This window comes from Pectinophora gossypiella, chromosome Z (genome assembly GCF_024362695.1).
Source record: "Pectinophora gossypiella chromosome Z, ilPecGoss1.1, whole genome shotgun sequence".
NCBI lineage: Eukaryota > Metazoa > Arthropoda > Insecta > Lepidoptera > Gelechiidae > Pectinophora > Pectinophora gossypiella.
The window spans coordinates 11,402,318-11,424,231 of record NC_065433.1 but is presented as its reverse complement, the minus strand read 5'-3'; the positions used below and the strand labels follow the sequence as shown (position 1 = coordinate 11,424,231).

Here is a 21,914-nt window from a genome sequence, read left to right as displayed (position 1 = left end):
GCTGTTGGTTATAAATTATTAAATAAACCGAAATAGACCTTTGAAAGAAATATAAACGAAGCGGACATATAACACGTGGCGGTGGATATAACACAAAAAATATGGTTGACAATTGTAGTACAATATCACAACTGGTTCCCCAAGGTTTGTGTTGCTGTTGTGAATTTCAGAGAACACACAGAATCTCAGCAGGTGATAACTAATTTAGCTACAGCAGCACCTTGTATAATTTAACAAGTTAAAGTTGTTATGTTGGCAGCCCTGTCTAGTGTTAGTCATGTCGAAAAGTAACAACCGCCAACTTTAGAACAACGATAGCTAAGTAAAGTTGTTACAGTTGGAAATGTTTACAAAACGTCCCCGAAATAATTTCGCCGCATGTGATGTCGAATATTGCTATCACAGTTGTATTCACAAGTAACATTGTCTGTCAGGGAGCTCGAACACTCTAAACTCAAAGTTATAAAAAGTGTCTCTCATTAACATTTAATTAAAATTTCCAATACAATTATCTTCAGGAAATTCTGAAACGTCTATGGCTTTCAGAACCCGAACACACAAATAAGTAAATAATATTTTCTGCGCATTTCCAATAAGTACTTACTTTTCTCTTGTGACCTCCATTCAAATGTTCACGAACAGCTTTATGGGTTAGATGTTTTTCTATGAAAATATAACTTCGTGCAGGCATTTTTGTGTCGTTTTGCTTTACAACGTAATATTTTGTTTCGTCGTGATGAACATACTAGATAAGTCAAGAAAATTATAGAGCACTAGGTAATTTTATCATACGACGAAACGAAAAAACACAATTTCTCAACAACTTCTAAAGTTGCAATGCGAACTCTACCCGAAACTGGTCTTCTTGCAAGACAGCCTCTTTCCTCCGAAATATCCATTTAACAGTGTCCTTTTGATGACTGAAATAGTGTTCAATCGAGATTACAGTGTATAATGCAAAATATAATCCGATGCCCCATTTGTATATTTCTTATAACAATAGCTTTAATAGTCTCTGCAGATTTATATCGCAAATTGGCCAGGTGATATTCCAAAAATACACTACTTACATCTGTTACATTTTTCTAATTTATGGACAAAATGTGGTTCGTAAAACTAAAGAGCAAACCCGTTAGTGTTGCCCGATAATCGACCCTAAGCCCCCAAATAATCTAAATATCAATATGCCTGTCGACACTATCGATTAAATCGATACTATCGACATTGAAAATTACACAATTATAATCTAATCATTGATATATATTATCGATTATTGCTGTATAATCGATCATATTGAAAAAAGATATAGGCTGTTTATGATATATGATGATGATAAATCGATTATAATCGATATAATTGTAGATTTTCCATTATCGATAGTATCGATTTAATCGATACCCTTATAATGCCCAAAACATATATATAATATGTTTTTATATTAAGGGCCCAGTCTCCGTTTGCAGAATTCAGAATTTGAATATTTTCACCTCTCGGGGAGCACCCCCGCTTACGTCACTATACCTGAATTTGATCTACTTTACTATTCCAAACATTCGGTAAAGAAGCAACTTAATGCTCGCGAAATAGGGTCTGGAATTTAATCTATAGGTAGGTACAATTATCTCTTGCCTTTATGGAATATATTTTGAACAGTATAATTATTTACTATGATAATAAATGAAATGAAACAATGTACCTAAGCAGATTAATATTTTGGAAGTTTGGATATTATCTTTACCTATAAGTTTAGAATACAAGCTCGTATATTATGATTATAATAAAAAAAATGGAAACATTAAAATGCAGGTGACCATTCCTATCAAACATCCGATTACATACTCGAATATTTTTTACTACAATATCAAACTCTATAATCATCTTGGTGTTTGATGGTTGTTTATTGGATTTAAAATATCAATTTATCATACTATAATTATAATTCGTAAATAACAACATGTACAGTTATTCAACGATCTATTGATGACTGCTTGAAAAATAACACTGATGATACTTACTTACTTATAATTAAAACGATTGAAGGGTGGGTATGATAAATCCAGGCTTTTGTCATTCATGGTTATACATGCTGCCACAGCAATAAATGTCCTTTAACACGCATCTAACACTTTTTTGCAAAGTAGCTAATTTTAAATACGACTTATATATTTTGTATATAAAAAAGACGGAAAGTTATGGTCATAAAGTTTTGTTGACATAACAAAAAAATATTCAAAGAGGCAAATTAAGTGAGCGACAGACGGAGAGTGAAGAAGAACTAGAATTACTTAGAATGAAATTATATTTTAAATTTACAGCTAAACCTAACTAACCTAGGTGCGATTGAGTCCGAAGTTAGGACTACACTGAATTTTACTTAAAAACTATTTTACATTATGGCTAAATCGAGGTCACAATTTGGTGGCGTGATTGTCGTCAGTGCATCGCGTTCAGGCGCTGGCTCAGCAGGCTGGCTGTTCCATTAATTATGCGGACTTGAACTCGTGGAACGACGCTGGTCACAGCGTACGGGTGTGAGCAGGCGGGCGAAGGTACCGGTTACGTAACAGGCACCTACTTGGTAGCGTAGGTGTTAGCGTATTTTGCTCACCTGAACGGCACTTTTCTATCCGGGTAAAACGGAGGATATTCATAAAATATTACATGTGGAGTGTGTTGATATGATTGATTTTCTACTTTCACGAAGTCTTTAGACTTCGTACCTAGAGTAGCTGTCACCCACATGTGAGAAATAAGAAGATCACGTGTCTTCGCGTTGTGACTCTGTCCACCCTATTAGAGATTACGAAAGGAAGTCGTCCCTCATTCTGTCTGTCGCTTATCGCTATCGACCCACTATCTATCGATTAATTCTATCAAATAACTGGGCACTCTCAGGCATATTGTCTTAAATTTTGTACCAGGTGCGAGCCCTCATTTGTCCGACCAAGTAGTTAATGCCATCTGCGGGAAAAAAGGAAAGTTCAGGTATCTGTCGCCGACCGATAGAGGTCTGCCTGTGCAGATCATGATGTGCAAGTACATATCAATCATCAAGATTATCAGTCTCAATCTTGATGATAGATACCGATCAAAACAGTTAAGCAAAGTCTGGAGCGGTCTGTAATTTAATGGGTGATAATTTAGTAGCTTTAAAAACACGTAAAATTTTTGGTCTCGGCTTTTCTCATAACGCCAATGGTCGTTTAGCCAAGTTGGAGGCCTGCGGATTAATACCACCCTACATAATCTACAAGTTATTGCATTTGATCATCATCATTCTAAAAATATAGATATATCGTGGCCATATCATAGAATTGGTCATTCCAATTGGTCAAACCATTTCATGAAATGGTCGTATTTCATGAAATAGAACAACATTCGTTGGCCACATCATGATGTGGTTTGGCCAGATCAATGAACACAAAACGTTTAACGATATGACCAACTAAATGCATGATTACTTCATGATATGGCCAAACGTTAGTGATCATATCGTAAAATAGTAACATTATCCACCGGTAGTGGCGCTGGTGTCGCTTTGTTTATGTTTTGCATAATGGCGGCGGACAATAATTATTCTTGTGTGAACTCGAATAATACGAATAATAATGAGCAAATACAAGATAAAAGTGCATTGAAGCAATGTTTTGACACTAAGGTGAAAAGAAAAACTCGTATTAACAGTAGACAGCAACTTTATTTTTAGGTTATATGGCAAATAATGAAGGTCGAGTGACCACGCTACGTAAATCAATGGACTATTATTGGATTTCAAAATATGATATAATTAAAACTGCGAATGAAGAGATATTAATTTTAAAAAAGAAAAATATAGACGATCCTACTGTCCGTAAAGTTTCTTTTTTTGACGTGACTTATTGTAGATATGCCGCAGATGGCATTAACTACTTGAAACAGGATTCTATTAAAACGCATAAATGTTTTTGTCATAATTTAAATTATCATAATCCTTTTTTTATAATTTTTACAAGGCATAACAGTAGGTTAGGGTGCGGCGGGGGTGGCCCTTGGGCCACCCCTACGCCGCCAGTATGTTTATCTTACACACGAAAAGTATACTGAATGATGACCAATGGCATGAAATAGTGTCAAAAAATATGACGACGACTTCAAAGCGAGATGCAGTTACGGCGTATATGTCAACTACATCAACACTCCGTTAATCCAAAATGACTTTTTAATTTTTATTTGACTTTTAAACATTTTTGTACTTTGTACTAGAGACATTATTTCCTACCTTATTTAGCGTTTTTATTACACCACTTATCATGGACACCCTACATTAATGATATGGCCAAACGTGGATGGAAATATCATTAAACGCTGACGTTTAAACGATATGGTCAGTTGAAGTTGGTCATTTCATGAAATACGACCATTTCATGAAATGGTCGATCATTTCATGAAATGGTCAATTCTATGATCTGGCCACGACAGATACACAAAACATAAAAATTTTAACAATTTTTTTTTTACATGTCTTCTGTATGGTTTTGACATATTATTATCAAACAAAAAAATAATTAATGTTTAATGAGTCCGATAAATTAAATAGCTAAATAGCTTTATTATTAAATAGCCCAATATGATAAATATTGAAGTTTAGATAATAATTAATCAGTTTGTCTGATAGGTATAGACATTATTTAATAATACCCGGCATTATTCATAATACCAGTATTAATCGCTTAGTCCATAATGTATAACGCAATTTTTTTCAACGAAAACAGACAATTATAAAATTAAAATCCGTGTTTTCTGTAGAAATTACGTCAAAATAAATATTAAATAAAATCTTTCTATTATTAATTACAAGTATAAATAGTAGTAATAGTATTAATTAGAAGTATATTATATTTGTATATACTTATATATATTATACAAATATATATATATTTATTTGGTTCATCATTATATCTAAGTATATTATATTTGTATATACTTATACTGCGTTATATTTTACAGTATTAAACTATCTTCGTATCGAAGAATTACGAAGAAATGACGAGCAGTAGGTATAGTTCATAAATTAAAAGTGATGTTAATAGTTACAACTAATCTAATTGTCTATGAGTACTTAAACTTCGTAGAATGTTACATGATCCACTCCACTTCATTACACTTGTGATGATTAACAAGACTTACCTACCGTAACATGACCGGCGCATGACAACTATAATGAGATTGAAATTAGAACTATACTTGAGTGCTTGCTACTGACTACTATTAAAGCCTGGAAAAGCAACATAAACATTGGCAATATCCTTACTTGTTATTTTATTTACAGCATTAACGTGTAATAGGTAAATACTAAAGTCATTTTAAAAATAGGTACTCAAGTCAGTTTCAGTGTTCAACTACAGTAAAGCGCTTGTTTATTATTTCAAACGTAGTCTACATTTCTTTGTTCTTATTTCATGCTGAAGCCGGAAATATTGCTAACAATATCCGGCGGGCTTTAATAATTAAAATCTGTTGGGATCCGGGACAAATAAATATTAAATTGCAGTCGCAATATTAAACAACAACCTATAGTGCCACTGAAACATAAATATGCGTATGAAATTGTTACTCGAAATTACGTTATAATAATATCATACTTACTACAACCGTATTTTCATTTTCGAATTCCTTGCTTACTTGCAAACAAGAATACATATTTTAATAGTTTAATACGAATCAGGTTACAAATCATGTTAATATAGCCAATAATATGGTATAATTACCATATTAATCTAGGCCTAAACTACCATATAGCCAGGACGTGCACGACATTAAACGAAATTAATGCCAAATTGCCAGAAATCGCTATGTTTAACCATTCTGTGACGTAAGTTGCTTAGTTACAGATAAACAACTGCTGTTTTTTGAGTGTCATACATACATTTTCTCTCTCCGAATTAAATATTGTTTTACGTTGCACAAACGCCTTTTCATCTGCCATTTTTCTGTGGCGAGCGTTTTAAATTGGACTCATAAACGTACGCAGCGGAAGCGTAAACGTACGCAGTATAGGAGGGAGTTCACTTTCCTCGCGAACAAGACCCTGCGGGCCGTCGAAACAAAGGATAGAGACGCTGGTCAATTGTTTGACCTACTATCAGAGACGACTGCAAATCTGTTTGAAGCTGAAGCAGCAGTAAGGAACTTGTGGTGTAAGGCTGAAGATTTTAATGAAGCTTTATACCAAGCAGACCAAGAAAAGGCCATGGACTACAAAATGAGATGGCATAAGGTAAAATCCATGTTTGCTAAAACAAGTTCGCGCACTAACAGTGCATCCTCACTGCACTCTGCAGAATCCAGCGACAAGCCAAGGTCAGGCATCCACAGGTTTCCTTCTTTACCCAAGCTGAAGCTGATTAAATTCGATGGCAACGTAAAGTCGTGGCTATTATTTTGGGGACAATTCAAGAAGATAGACGAAGATGTTAATATTGACGCAAGCGACAAGTATCAGTACCTTCTACAGTCTATGACACCAAACAGCAGCGTCAAAGCTATAAAACTACAAAAAGGCAGTCGATGCACTAAAGGCAAGATTCGCCAGAGATGACGTTCTCATTGAGACGTAAAGACATTCATCTGGGGTGTATAAGGAACTGTCAATCTTCTCTGGATACTTTCCTTTTGAAGGAAGTCGTCAAATTCACGATTACAATATTCTCCTCCGTTATCCGTTTGTAGATATTTAATCTACTTACTTGTCAAGTTCTCTACGAACCTTTTGTAGATCTTGAAGATAGTAAAAATTTCACTCTTCTTGCTTAACAAGTATACTTCACACCATCTCGTACAGCAGTCAATAAATGTGACAAAGTACTTGGCTCCACCTATCGCTGTATTTTTCATAGGTCCTACCACATCGGAATATACAACCTTGAGTTTTTCATCACACGGTCCGCTAGATTTTGAAAATGGTAAAGCACTCATCTTACCTTTCGCACATATATCAAAGTCATACAATTCAGCAACATCCGATAAGTTTATATTATTACCAGCACTTTTAAGTACTTTGTAAAGATATTGCGCATTCAAATGACCTAACCGCTCATGCCAAGACCAAACTTGCGCGCAGGTCCCCTCGATGCAAAAATAGAATTAAGTTTCAGCCATACCTCTCTGGACGTCTTACAACCTCTGACATGCTTCAGTTCGCTGGGGCTTATCGAGAGAATTAGATCTGCCTTCGTCTTCGCATCAGCAGCTTCCCAATCGTCAGCTTGTTCTGTGGGCTTCAGTTTCTTCCCATTGACATAATCCCATGCATCGTTTTTTATAAGTAAAGCTTCGACTTGAAGACGCCAACTTTCATAGTTTTCATTATTTAGATATTAGGTACGAACGGATCTCATTTTTGTTCACTCTTGTGCCCTCCACGCTCTTTTCTACGTTCACGCACACATTACGTTCCCACTACGTTCGTACACGCTATTCACTTTATTTTCATATCAAAAATATACTCGCATTTCTACTTTTTTTATTTTTATTCGCCCATAACCATTGTTAAGATAGAAACACGATTGATTGACAAGAACTGATTCAAAATTTAAATAAGTACATGACCATAAACTATCTGGCCAGATACAGGTTATAATACACAAAGGTTCAATATTTTCACAGCTTCAAGCTCTGATAAAATAATTTCTGCTACTTTAATTAGTTTACCAATTTCAGCATCTCTACTGTCTGTCTCAGCCATTTCGATTGTAGTTTTTTTAAAATAAAGATATTTTTTTATGACAATATATAGCTTTTTGTGGAATCTAGCAATTCAAAAATTACAGATACTATCAGTTACTGCTGGATTATTATAATTTTTGTAATGGCACTAGTGCTGCTTTGTGCCAATGACAAGTTTTAAAAGATTGGGAAACTAAAAGGAAGGAAAATAAAATTCGGGAACGGAAATTTACACAAAAGTAGAATCAGGTAAATGGGATAAAAAATAAATATGAGAGTGTAATAAAGTATAAATGAATATAATAAATAGGATGTTGTAAGTAGGTAGCTGCTATGGTTTAATATCATTTAACAAAAGAAAGTAGGATTTAAAATTAAGCAGGAAACTGGAGTGGGAAGAGGGACATTGGCGGAACTAAGGGCATTAAGGAATGATGGACGGTCATATTTAGTGCACACAAAGAAGATATGGTCCAAGTCACCAACATCAACACCACACTCACACATGTTACTATCCAGAATGCGCAAGCGTCCAAGGTGTGCAGGCGTGCACACACTCTTAAAACATTTAACCTTAAAAAACCAAGGCTTAGTAGGTATATGAGGTTGTAAACTATGGTAGAGTTTGCCCTTCAGACGGCTACTCTAAACCCAAGACTCATGCCAACTTTCTTTGAGATAGGTTTTAGGTAAACTAAGCAAATCATGGAAGTAGTTCTTATAAGGAAACATGTCACTAAACTGCACAGCTTCTTTAGCCAATTGGTCTACTTTCTCGTTGCCCCAGATACCACAATGACTGGGTATCCAAACAAAGGTTATAGATAGGTCTCTCAACTTACACTGAAGCAACTTTTCTTTAGTTGCAGATATAATTGGAGAATAAGGCTTCATCTTGAATGGGATTTTTTCTAACGTCTGCAGGGCACTTTTAGAATCACAAAAAACAACGACTTTTTCAATTTTGCAATAAGGGTATATTCAAGAGCCCTAAATAAACCAAAACATACTCCAGTAAAGATTGAGATTTCAGGAGGGAGATTATTATTTTGGATAATGTTGTATTAGGGGTGAAAAATGCCTATACCAACACAGCCAGAACTACATTTCGAAGCATCTGTGAAGATATGGTGCCATTCTGGCCAATTCTCACCCACAAATGAATTAAATTTTATGCACGCGCCAACGTCATTTTTATCAAAGTCCAAATAGTATTGAATATCAGGTGATTTCGTATTTGATGCTGTAAAGAGCAAGGTTAGGGGACCGACACAAAGGGAGACTGAAGCGAAAGAAAATTTTATAACTTATTACTAGACATGGAATAGTTTTATGTCGCCAATAAGGAGAATTGTCAACGAGGTGAACTAAATCAAAGAGTTTAGAGTTCAACAAGTGATTTGAAAACTGCATAGATTTAAATAAAAACCGCTCCGATAAGTATTGCCGTCTTAATCGAAGAGGCGCTTCGACACACTCAACCTGCACTGCATTTACAGGGCTAGATCTCATTGCTCCCAATACGATCCTTAAAGCTTTGGATTGAATCTTGTCCAATTTATCCGAACAATCTTTGTTACTTCCCTCTAAAAAAGAAGTCCCATAATCAAGAACACTGCGAATAATTGCATTGTATAATAATTTCAGATTAAAAGGATGTGCACCCCACCAAACACCCGAGAGACATCTCATAACGTTAAGCATTTTTTCACAATTGAGCACGATGTATTTAAAATAAGCAGCTCCGTTAAGATGTCGATCCAGCACTACTCCTAAAAATTTTGCATCCTGCTTAATAGGCAGTGAATTGTGGTTAAATTTTACTATAAGTATTAAGTCCGGTCGAGCGCGAGATCGGGAAAAAACTACTACAGAACTCTTATCAACAGAAAGACTTAGTCCATTGTTGCTTAGCCAGCACTTTAAAAGATTAAGTGAATTAGTCAGCGATTCACAAGCACTATCAATATTTTTATGAACACAGTAAATACGCAAATTGTCAGCATACTGTAACACGTTAGCACTATTAAGCAAGGATGATTCTAGGTCGTACGCATAAATATTATACAGCAATGGACTCAGCCCTGAACCTTGGGGTAGACCCCTGCAAATAGTGCGACTAACATCAAGTCCATTACTGGATATCAAAGTGATGTGCCTGACAGAAAGCATATTAATGATGAAATTTACTAAAATAATAGGCACATTCAGCTTAATCAATTTATCTTTCAAAACAGGAATACGTACGTTATCATATGCTGCCGATATATCTAAAAATGCCTCAAATACAGAATTTATCGTGGAGAAAGCTAACTGAATAATATCAGTAATAAAAACACTAACACTATCAATAGTACATAGACTAACTGACTACGCGTCAATAACTGATTCTTCTCAATATACCATTCCAAACGATTTTTAACAAGATATTCTGCAACCTTTGCCATTACTGATGAGAGCGCTATCGGCCTATAAGAGGTTGCCTCATCAGAAGGCTTGCCTGGCTTTAATATTGGTATAATATCCTGAGAACGCCATGAAGTTGGTACATTTCCAGAAGTCATTACAGAGTTAATAATATTTAGATAATAATTTAGACCAAAATCACTAAGATGAGAGAGAAAGGATTTCCGTCCGGACCAGGTGACGAATCCTTTAAAGTAGAAAGCACTTCCTTTAATTCATATGAAAAGAATGGAGAGTTCTATGAAAAACAATCCTGCAAAGGTCTAGCAGGCGAAGGAGAGGTAGAAAGCAGTTCTTCTTGGGGAACCGTCGGAGGTGCTAGTCTGTCAAGAAAACATTCAGTCAATTGCGGAGATAACATAGAAACTGAAGGGGAATCATTAAACGCTCTCCTGAAATATCTAATGGAGCGCCAAACCTCAGAAGGACATCTTCTTGGAGAAAGAGACGCGCAGAATGCTCTCCAACCTTCCAGATTTTTATCCCTTAAAGTAATCCTTGTTTCCTCAATAGTATTCTTCAAACTGTGCAGATTTTCATCTGACATGTCATCTGCATAAATTCTCTCAGCCTCTTTTCTTCTCCGTACAGTATAAGAGCACTCCGAATCTCACCAAGGGGGCATAGAAATTGAATCACGCACAGTTCTCTTAATCGGAAAAGATTGATCTGCAGCTTCAAGAATGCACAGAGCCAAGGCTCTAGAACATTCATTTTCATTGTCAATTGGGTTCTTTGGTAATTGAGATAATTTGTCATAAATAAGCTGTCCAAATCTATTTCAATCTGCATTACTTAAACGGTACTTCAATCGGGGAATACGCCTCACATTTTTAGCATATCTTACTAAAGTGGAAATTATTAATGGGAAATGGTCACTTCCACAGGTAGACAGAAAAGTAGACCAAGTAAAATTAGATGCTAAGTTAGGCGTACATATGGTTAGATCAACAGCACTTTCTGTCTCGCACAGACGTGGACGTTCGCCAGTGTTTAGAATGCATAAGTTATAAGTGATATAATATCTAGTAATCGCCTACCATTCCACCTGGTCACCGCACAACCCCAAGCTATATGGTGGCAGTTGAAATCACCCATAACTAGAAAATGTCTATGAAGAGAAGAAAAAAGGCTCTCTATCTCCTGAAACGCATGCGCATTTGGATGAGGAACATAAACACACACATAAGTAATATTATCAATATTTATTCCAACTGCATCAATCATAGTAAAATTATTATTAAATGAAACTCGAGAAAACTGTATCCCATCCCTAATTAACATGGCAGCACCGCCATAGCTGTCATCTATGTTATACCTGTCACTGTCATAACGAATACAACAATAACCTGAAATTCTGAAAACATGGTCTGGCTTTAACCTTTTTTCAGTTAAAAATATTGCAGCTAGTTTATATTTATTGATAAGATAAAATAAGTCAGACTTTTTGGGAAGAATGGACCTGCAATTCCATTGAATTATCGTATCCATTGTTGCTTTTTTGGGATAGAGCATTATAAATAACGTCAGCGTTGTACGGTGTTAAGATTTTGTTTTTAAGTCAAGAGCAAACCAATCTTAATTAAAAAAAAAAGTAAAATATTGACAAGATTCATAACCATCTCAATGATTTGTTCTTGGTCTTCCTGATGATGGGTGTCAGAATTTTTTGATTGCAAAGCACACCCATTGCTAGGTGTTGGAAGTTGAAATTCGCGAATTATAGCATTATGAGCCGCACGGTCATATCCCTGAACAGACCGGGGTGGAGCACGAGGCTGTCTGAATACTGTCCTTTTTGTATGAAGACAAAGTGGGAGCATTGTTTGAGTGTGATTGGCTTGACTGGGCATAAGTAAAACGTCGGGGTGAGGTTGCGAGTGCATCTGCATATGATTTCGAGATAGGGGAACGATCTTTGATAGCCTCATTATACAATACGATATACATGAGTGTGCCATAGTATTCTTAATACCTTTTTGCCTTTTCAATTCAGGGCAGGCCTTGCTTGTGGCAAAGTGAAATCCAGGGCAAGCTACACATGAAGCAGCATCCTCCTCAACAGAACGAAATTGACCTTAATGGGTTTGAGCACATTTATAGCACCTAGGTTTGGCTTTAGAGCGGCACTGATCTTGGGAGTGTCCATAGCGGCAACACACGAAATACTGAATTGTTAGGTATTACAACTAACACATAAATATCCTTTTAGAAAGTACCTGCCCTTCGAATGTAATTAATTACAACTGTTTGGGAGGGTTACCAAGATGGAGCTCCATTAACAATCACTTTGAGATTAAGGCGCCTTACCTTTAAGATATTACCGCAGCCAATAGGAGTGGAGATATTCTCTTTAACTTCTTCCAAAGACCAGTCTGATGGGACTCGTCTTACAAAGCCCATGCGTGTGACATTAAACGTTGGGATGAAAGCCTTGAATCTATTTAAAGCGAGCTTTTCACTAGACAAGAATGAGTTAGCGTCAGTATAAGTTGAGAAGCCTACAACGCATTTGTTCCGCCCTATGCGTTTAACGCTCCCAGGTACAATGTTTTGAAAATTATTTTTCTTAAGAAAGTTACCAAATGCAATAGGGTGCAGGATGGTATCACTATCTTCAGCATCAGTTATACGCTGGATATGGAGTATGTATGGAGCAGCATCTGAACGGAGGTACTCTTTTCGACCAATTTGTAAAGAGGGCTGAGAAGGTAGAGGATTTTGTCCTATTGTTGAAGAATGTTGTTCTGAAACATTGTCTATGTTGGGAATACGTGAAGAACTGTTATCAAAGCCTTGGTCATGTTTAAGTGCTTCAGGAGGCGGCATCAAGTGTGATTCGTTGAGATCGTTCCGAGAACAAGAGGAATTATCGCACTCTCCGTGTTGTTTCTTTCGTCATACGCGCTTGTTACACGGACCCTCTTGGGGCTTGGATCTATTAACCCATCCGTTTCCATTCCTGAGCCGTCAAAATCATCATCCACCGAAATAATTACATTGCAGGCAACAGCCGGGGGACTCAAGCCTCCCCTTGAATCCCCCGTCAAAATGGCGTCAGGTTAAAAACTTACCAAGTGCCTGATATAAATATATATACACTAATAATACAACTTATAATACACTAATTACACTATAACACACATATCTGATCCAAAAAATAATTAATAGTTCAAAAAGCAAGAAGAAACACATCCGACATATGCGAAGTTTCTCGCCCCTTTTTCATTAAAAAATCTACTGCTGGATTTGATGACAATGGATTAATAAGGCTGAACACAAAGTTGTCACTAGGAAGTGAAAAATACAATTTCAAGTTCCCTATTGTTCTTCCTGGATCGTCAAGCGTCTAGTATATCGAAGGCATATCGAGCTGAAGCATGCTGGAGCACAGACATTGCTAAATAATTTGCGGCAAAATTATTGGATAATAGGAGCCCGAAAATTAGTACGATACATCGATGCATTATATGCAAAAGATTCAAAGCAAGGCGATGTGAAGCGCCCACTGGAGTTTTGCCAATAGAGCGGATGGAAGCTAGTGTCGCCTACCAGTTTTCAGGTGTTGATCTAACTGGTCCTTTGACATTACGTTCAGGAGACAAGGCTTGGATCGTTCTGTTTACATGCGCCACATACGGTGTTGTACTCCTGGAAGTAGTAGAGACACTACTGCTGTACTCCTGGAAGTAGTGACGAGGACGAGTGGAACAGTTGTTTAGTGACAACGGCACAAACGATAATTAATGCGTTCAGTTCACTAGATTGGGATGAAATACAACGTTTTTCATCAATTACCAGAATAAAATGGACTTTTTTGCCTTCGGCTGCGCCTTGGTGGGGAGGGTTCTATGAGCGGATGATTGGATTTTTAAAACAAATCCTACGAAGAGTTTTAGGAAGAGCTTCTGTCACACTGACAGAACTGCAGACAATACTTTGTGATAGCGAGGCGGTAATTAATAGCAAGCCCCTCACATATTTAAGCGGTCGAAAGGATCTGCAACCGTTGACTCCTTCAATGTTCATCCAGCCTCTTCTGTCCCATCACACAACTGACTTTGATGAAGTTGATAAAAAGGCCTTAAATATCCGGTATCGTTATTGTCAGAATTTACGCGAAGACTTACGGAAAAGGTTTAAGGATGAACATATAAGTGAACTTGTACAAAGACGTGAGCGGGCAAAAGCTGTACCGCTACAAGTTGGCGACATTGTTTCGGTAGAGACTGAAGGCAAGCGCGTGACGTGGCCATTAGCTTTTATAGAGGAATTATATCCTGGTGCTGATGGTGTGATGAGAGTGGTTCGAGTACGGATTTCAACAGGAACTAAGCTAAGACCAATACAACGTGTTTTTCCTCTTGAACTGCATGCGACTGACAGTTCTATATTCAATTCTACCTCCAAAGAAAGAGAGACTGACTCAACAGACCATACCGATGACGACGCAACGAGCCATCCCAAAACTGCTGAGGCCAATAGCACACGGTCAAGGCGAGCCGGGAGGCTGCCGCTGCTCCTGTTCGTTTATACCTTGGATTGAATAGGTGACCTCCCGGTTTTTCCAGCCCTGGCAGTGTGACGTATGTTGCTTAGTTACAGATCAACAACTGCTGCTGTTTTGAGTGTCATACATAAATTTTCTTTCTCCGAATTAAATATTGTTTTACGTTGCACTAATGCCTTTTCATCTGCCATACATTCTCCTGAATGCTACAGTATAAAGTGTAAAATAAAGTACTAAATCATTTTGTAAATCGCTGCTAGTGTCATGAGCACTTTTGGACCAAGTTTGACACGGAGTGGGTTCTAGGTTAAGTAATTTTAAGCTAGCGTTATTTGACGACTTTTTTATAAAAAAGAAAACAAAAATTATTTTGTAAATGTTATATACATTGTGTTTGTATTATTCGTGTTCTTCTTGTATACAGGGTGTTAGTGACATCGTAACGAATACTGAAGGGGGTGATTCAGACCATGATTCCGAGTTAATATCAAATGGATATTTCCGTCGCAAAATTCATGACTTCTTTTTGGTTTTTTTAATTATTTTCACTTCTATACTTTTCCGATTGAAAATTCCACTTGATATTAACTCAGAATAATGAGCTATATCAACCCCCTCAGTATTCGTTACGATGTCACTTACACTCTTACCAGTACATACAGGTAGCCATACAAGTAGGTATGGGTGTTAGTGACACCGTAACGAATACTGAGGGTGATGATTCAGACCATGATTTTGAGTTTATATTAAGTGGAATTTCCTGTCGGAAAATTTATGATTGTTTTATGTTTTTTTTAAATTATTTTCCGTTCCATACTTTTGCGACGGAAAATTCCACTTGATATCAACTCAGAATCATGGCCTGAATCATCCCTCAAAGTTTTCCTTACGATGTCACTAACACCCTGTATAGTTTATTTGTAATTAAAAAGTTTCGTTTATAATTTATATAGTCTACCTTTTATATCATAGTGTATATTGATGTGTGGTAAATGCTGTGTCGCATATAATTGGCAAGCATATAATAAATTCCTATGATAAGAAAAACATACTAATTACTATTTATTTATTTTTTCAAAAAATAATAATTTTTGTGCAGAAAATATCATCGGGCCTGATCCGACGGAAATGATGACCGTGCCGCCGTGGTCCATCAAAATTGCCAAGCTCTCACAACCTAACCTGGACTACTTGGGTAAGTTTGTATCATGAAGTCATTTATTTCATCAGTACCCCGCTGTACGAGTAAATATTCAATCATTGATTACAACTCTGGAGCGACCTCGGATTGATAATTAATTATACACAAATCACAAATAAAAAAGCAAATTTAACACTGTACCTACGACATCATCAGTTTTAATATATAATTATCTTACATAGTAAAGATAATAGTCATAGTTAATAGTAATTGTACAAGAATTGGAATGCTTTTGTTCAATAATTAAAATTTATGCCATAACAAAAGAGCATCATGTATTTTCTGTTTGAAAAAAGTGTTTAAATAAATGTAAATAGACTCGTGCAGCAGCGTTCTCTTATATTTTATTCTTGAAGAAAATAAGTCTACCAGCATGTCAAACAATGAATATTGGTTGAACAGATACGCTCTACCTCGCTATTATCGCGTTAGCCGCCGGCTAAACTAGACAACACTTAGCTACACCAATAATATTAATAAGATCATCTAAGAAATAGGTTGTACCAACATTTAATAAATCATCTTATACAAGGCATAAAATCAAGTCTAACCAACCATTGCTATTTGGGACATTGAAAGCGGATGTTTTTTATGGTGACTGGGCGAAATTGACCAAGAACCGATACCATATATGTTGTATTTTTTACTAACTTTTATTTGGACTCAAAAGTTACTAGTAGCCTGTTACTAGAGCGAGTTGCCCGTAAACCAAAACTATCCATACTAATATTATAAATGCGAAAGTAACTCTGTCTGTCTGTTACTCTTTCATGCCTAAACGGCTCAACGGATTTTGATGAAATTTGGTATGGTGATAGATAATAACCTAGAAATAGTCATAGGCTATAAATAATCACGCCATCGTTCTTACGGGGTAGGCAGTTGGCAGATAACTAAATTGATTTAGTGATTTTTAGTCGTTTTTGTTGGGACTTTTGCTCTTTCACGTCTAAACGGCTGAACGGATTTTAATGAAATTTAGTAAGGTAATAGATGGTTATCTAAAAACGGTTATAAGATCAAAATGATCACGTCATCGTACTTAGGGGGTAGGAAGTAGGCAGAAAACTGAATTGAGTTAGTGATTTTTTTATGGTTTTTGCTGGGAGTTTTGCTCTATCATGCCTAAACGGCTGAACGGATTTTGATGAAATTTAGTTAGGTGATAGACAGTAACCTAGAAAAGGATATGACCTATTAATATTTATGCTATCGTACTTAAGGCGTAGGCAGTAGGCAGAAAACGAATTAAGTTAGTGATTTTTAATCATTTGTTTTAAAAAATTACCTCATTCACGCCTTAACGTCTAAACGGATTTTTATAAGACTATATTATGTGGGCGTCATACGGCTGATGATGATATTAATTAAAAGATAGGATCCTAAGCACGGACACAGGCTACTTTTTACGGCGGGAAAATGCGTCTTTCCCGCGGAAATCTAGCGTGATCGTATCAAGAAGCGCATGACGCCATAGCTACTGGAATGATTTCGATGTTTTTTTTTTAAACTGAGTGTTACTAAGACTTCAAGTTAGTATTTGATCACTTTTCTAACTTAGAGGGTAGGTAGGCGCCATAATTTAGGGAATTTATGATAAAATTTTGATGCAACTGTCTTTATTTAACAGTTATATCTAATTCCTACAGGAACCTACACATAGCTATAGCTACCTATCTACAACATTAAAACTCTTTCTAGAATCACATTACGCCAATTTATTGATCTGATTTGTATACGTTTTTTTATTTAACTGACTGTTACATTACATACAGATAAAATCTAATTACTTACACCTCATAATTAATATAGTACTCCATAACTAGCTACGCTTTAAACTTGAGGAGGTAATTAGATAGACATTTATACGAACTTTAAGCCCAGTAATCAATCATAGTAATAAGTTAATACTCATTTTAGACAAAGAAATATGTATGTAATCAGTTCGTCAACGAAATTATAACACCTACACTTAGTTTGTTTACTATTCAACGAGGGAAAATAATCCTTACTAATATTATAAATGTGAAAGTAACTCTGTCTGTCTGTTTGTTACGCTTTCCCGCTTAAACCTCTCAACCGATTTTGATTAAATTTGGCACAGACAATCTTTGGACCCTGAGAAAGAACATCATAGGCTACCTTTTATTGCGAAAAAAAGGGATGAAGAGATTGAAATAGGGGTTGAAAATTTGTATGGGATAATTCAATTTTAAAATATAAAACCATGAAACTTTATATTTAAGCAGTTGGTAAGAAATAATTAAACATTTATTCTAGCGTTTCTGAAATTTCGACCAGTGAGGGGGTGAAATGAGGGTTGATCGTCATTTTTGGGGATAAAACCACGAAACTTTATATTTAGGAACTTGATAAGAAATAAAAAACAATTTGTTAAAGCTTTTGAAAATTCGATCTGTGAGGGGATGAAATAGAGGTTGAAAGTTTTTATGAAGTTCGTCATTTTTCAAGATAAAAACATTAAATTTTCTATTTAGGCACTAAATAACAAACAAAAAATCGTTTGTTCTAGCATTTTGAAATTTTTACCAGTGTGGGGGTGAAATACGGGTTGAAAGTTTGTATGGGTATTCGTCATTTTTGAAGATAAAACCAGGAAACTTGGTACATAGGTCTCTTAGGATGTGCAGAGTTTTTCAACAAACGGAATTCCCGAAATTCGAACGGAACGGAACGGATTCGGAACGGGAACTACGAAGCCAAACTTTTTGTATACAAAATCTTAACCACTGAACCTAGGCACATGATATTTAGTAGTTTTGGGTGTATCAAGTTAAAAAAAATTGGCTTTTGTAGATAAAGTTCCTTTTAACGAATACTCTGCATCGCCGCCACTGCCGTCGGTCATCGTTCGTCGTCGCGCACATTCGCCGAAGTGTGGTGGCAGTCAACGGCGCTGTCGTGTGGTGGGGGAGCGCACGTGGTGTATACGTGGCCTGCTCGCGAGTGTCGAGTCCAAACAATCACCACATTTTAACAAATAATAACAAAACAGCAAACGTTGTGTACAAAAAAGTTTTAAATTAGGTATATTTTAAAATATTTTTGTACACAACGTGACGCTGACCCCTGTAAGTGTCTATTGGTCATAAGGGACCAATAAATACCAACGGGTACCAGCTAGTATTTTATATACCTATATTATTTGGCCATCCACGTTTCTGCTACTTCACTGAATATATTCATTTCTGTTACTTTTTCAAAGCTAAGAAATAATACTTGTGAAATTTTTATCCATTGCGGATTGCACGTGATGAAAAAAGCTGGTGTGTCGTAATGTTGAACATACGAGTCGCCATCTTAAACGTATTCATGAATACTTATGTCGCGGACTTCCGACATACGTTGCTAAGAGAATCGTCATTCTGACGACATTCTGTGCGCTTCCTTCAGTATCAGTATCCTTCCATCAGTATTGATGGCATCTCAAAGGGTAATATAGAATATAGGCTTCAAGACGCAGTTTTGTCTATTTCAATCTGAAGAACGTGAATCGCTGAGATTTAACATTGACATAGACGAAAGCATTGGACATGCACAGCTATATTTGAAGAAGTATTATTAATAGTCTTCACTATCACAGTTCACTAGTAGAGTCAATGGAGGTTTCACTTCTAACCTGCCAGGGACAGGTCCGACATTGATGATTTTTTTTGCTTTTGTAGGGGTAGTTTATTATATCTTTTAAAATCAGAAACATCTTGAGTGGGGCAAATAAATATTTCAATCACATAAAAAATGTTTGATTTTTTGATGAAAAAATTAAGGGGGCCCCATACATGTAGCTTTTTTTTTCAACGTCTTTTTAGTCTCGCTCTGTAAAAAATACGACAATACATACTCGTACGATTTTTTTATTTGTATTAAGTAATCGGGTGATTACTTCGATTACTCAATACAAATAAAAAATCGCATCAATGCAAGATGCAATCAATGCATCTTTGCCAACGCAGTGGCAGTTTATTGATGCCCTTCTTAAAGAAATCAACTGCACGGGAGGCAACGAATTCTTCAAAGGCATTTGGTACTGCCTCTCGGGTATTGAATGTTTTTCCCGCCAAGAAGTTATCCAAATTCTGGAAAATTCTGTCGCTACAAGGTCTGGTGAGTAGGGCGGATGACGGAGAGCTTCCAACCCCAGTTCTTGCAACTTGGAAACCGTCTGCTGTACAGTATGAGGTCGCGCGTTGTCGTGCAGGAGCAGCCGACACGAGCGATTGACCAATGCTGCTTGGAGATGTGCCAGTTTCTCCATCATTTTGTTCAGTTCTTCACAGTACACATCTGCAGTAACGCTCACCCCATTTGGTAAGAAGCTGTGATATGAATCACACCGGCGCTAGACCACCAAACAGTGACCATCACTTTTCTATTTTTCATCGCAGGTAACAATGCGATTCAAAATTCCTTCATTTATGTGTATGTTGAGCAGTGCAAAGCACGTCTCGACGCGTGCTTCGCGCTGGCGATCGTTGAGTTCGTGGGGCACTCTTTTGTCAAGGTTTTTTACGTTGCCGATTTCACACAAATGGACCAATATTGTTTTGACGCTAACGATGAAAGCTGTTGCTAATTCAGCCGTAGATTGTGTATCTTTAGCTTCCGCAATCGCCTTTAATTCGTCATTATCGACCAAAGTCTTCGAACGACCGCGAGGTTCATTTTTCAGATCGAAATTTCCAGAACAGAAGCGAGCAAATCAATAACAGGTGGTGCGTTGGTTTGTAATGTTAGCACCGTAAATTTCGTTGATACTCATATTCCATAATAAAACCAAAAAAACTACTACTAAACTGGAAATTAAAATAACAACTGGTAAAAAATAAAAAAGTTTAAAAGAGACGGCCCATACAAAATTAACCAAGGCCCGCCGCGAATGAAACTTATCTCATAATTTTCGTAAAATTAGGTAAAGTCCGCATCGCTGAAATATTTGGCGAACATACTGAATTTGCCTAGTGTTTTTGTAAAGGCGCAACATTAATAAAATAAAGGTTTGAAACCTAAAGGTTGCCTGGAAGAGATTGCTACCTTAGCAATAAGGCCGCCTGTTGTACTACCAATTTAATTATAATACTAACGTATTTTTAATGTGATTCAAGTGCAATAAAGAGTTTTTGTATTTGTATTTGTAATATAGCGTAAGGTGGCGATAATAAAATATTTTTATGATTTTACGCTCAAAACTCATAAATAACCGGTCAAATCCACCACTGCTGCCCACAAACACATTTTTTCCACTACACTACGCCCTTAGCCAAAACCACTTTTGGTTCATTTATGCAGTCAAAATCTTACAAATTCAATTATGATCATATTCCCACCGCTAACAAATGAAGGTAAGAGGAGTCATATTAAGACTGGTCATTAGGAATGTTTTGGGCTAGCCTGGCAGCATGGCCTGGAGATAAAGGTGATGTACTTACGTACATTTAAACCAAAATCACACAAACCGGTAAATGTTACTTCTTTCCTGCTGAAACTATTTAAAAGATTGTAACTCATTCCACACTCAAAATCCCTTAAAGTAACATGTATACGAGTATCACGAAGAAAATGAGCAAAACTTGCCCGGCGATCGAAGTGCGCATTTCCACAGAGGTTTTGGTAATTCGAAGTATGGTAGCCCGCAACATTGACAGAACGATAAACGGAGTCGAATCAATGTTGACGATAAGAATAGGTAGTGAAAATGAAGATCATTGGTTCACCTCCAAACTTATAGGTTACACTACACAGGGCTATCCTCAGGGTAGAGTCTTATCATCTTTACCATGGTTTGTAATAGTTGAGCTAAATGAGCTCGTTTCCGCAAAACTCTACACGTAAGCATACGTGGGGGACATTTCGCGTATTCTCGCGTATGGACCACTATTGTGAAGTGGGCAAACGTCCCACTATATGATCATCATCCTCCTGCCCTTATCCCACTCTACGTGGGGTCGGCACAACCTGTATGGGCAAATGTCCCATATGTAATGTTTTTTTAATGGGCTCAGTTTTCCGCATTAA

At 36.6% G+C, this 21,914-nt stretch overlaps 1 protein-coding gene across 1 annotated transcript in view; it reads left to right on the top strand.

Moving 5' to 3' along the window:
- LOC126379820 (SCY1-like protein 2) overlaps window positions 1–21,914 on the top strand; it is a 271,967-nt gene that overhangs the window by 188,525 nt on the left and 61,528 nt on the right. Inside the window, exon 6 of the mRNA XM_050028743.1 lies at window positions 15,780–15,875. Coding sequence (XP_049884700.1) covers window positions 15,780–15,875 — 96 coding nt within the window. The remainder of the gene's footprint in view (window positions 1–15,779; window positions 15,876–21,914) is intronic.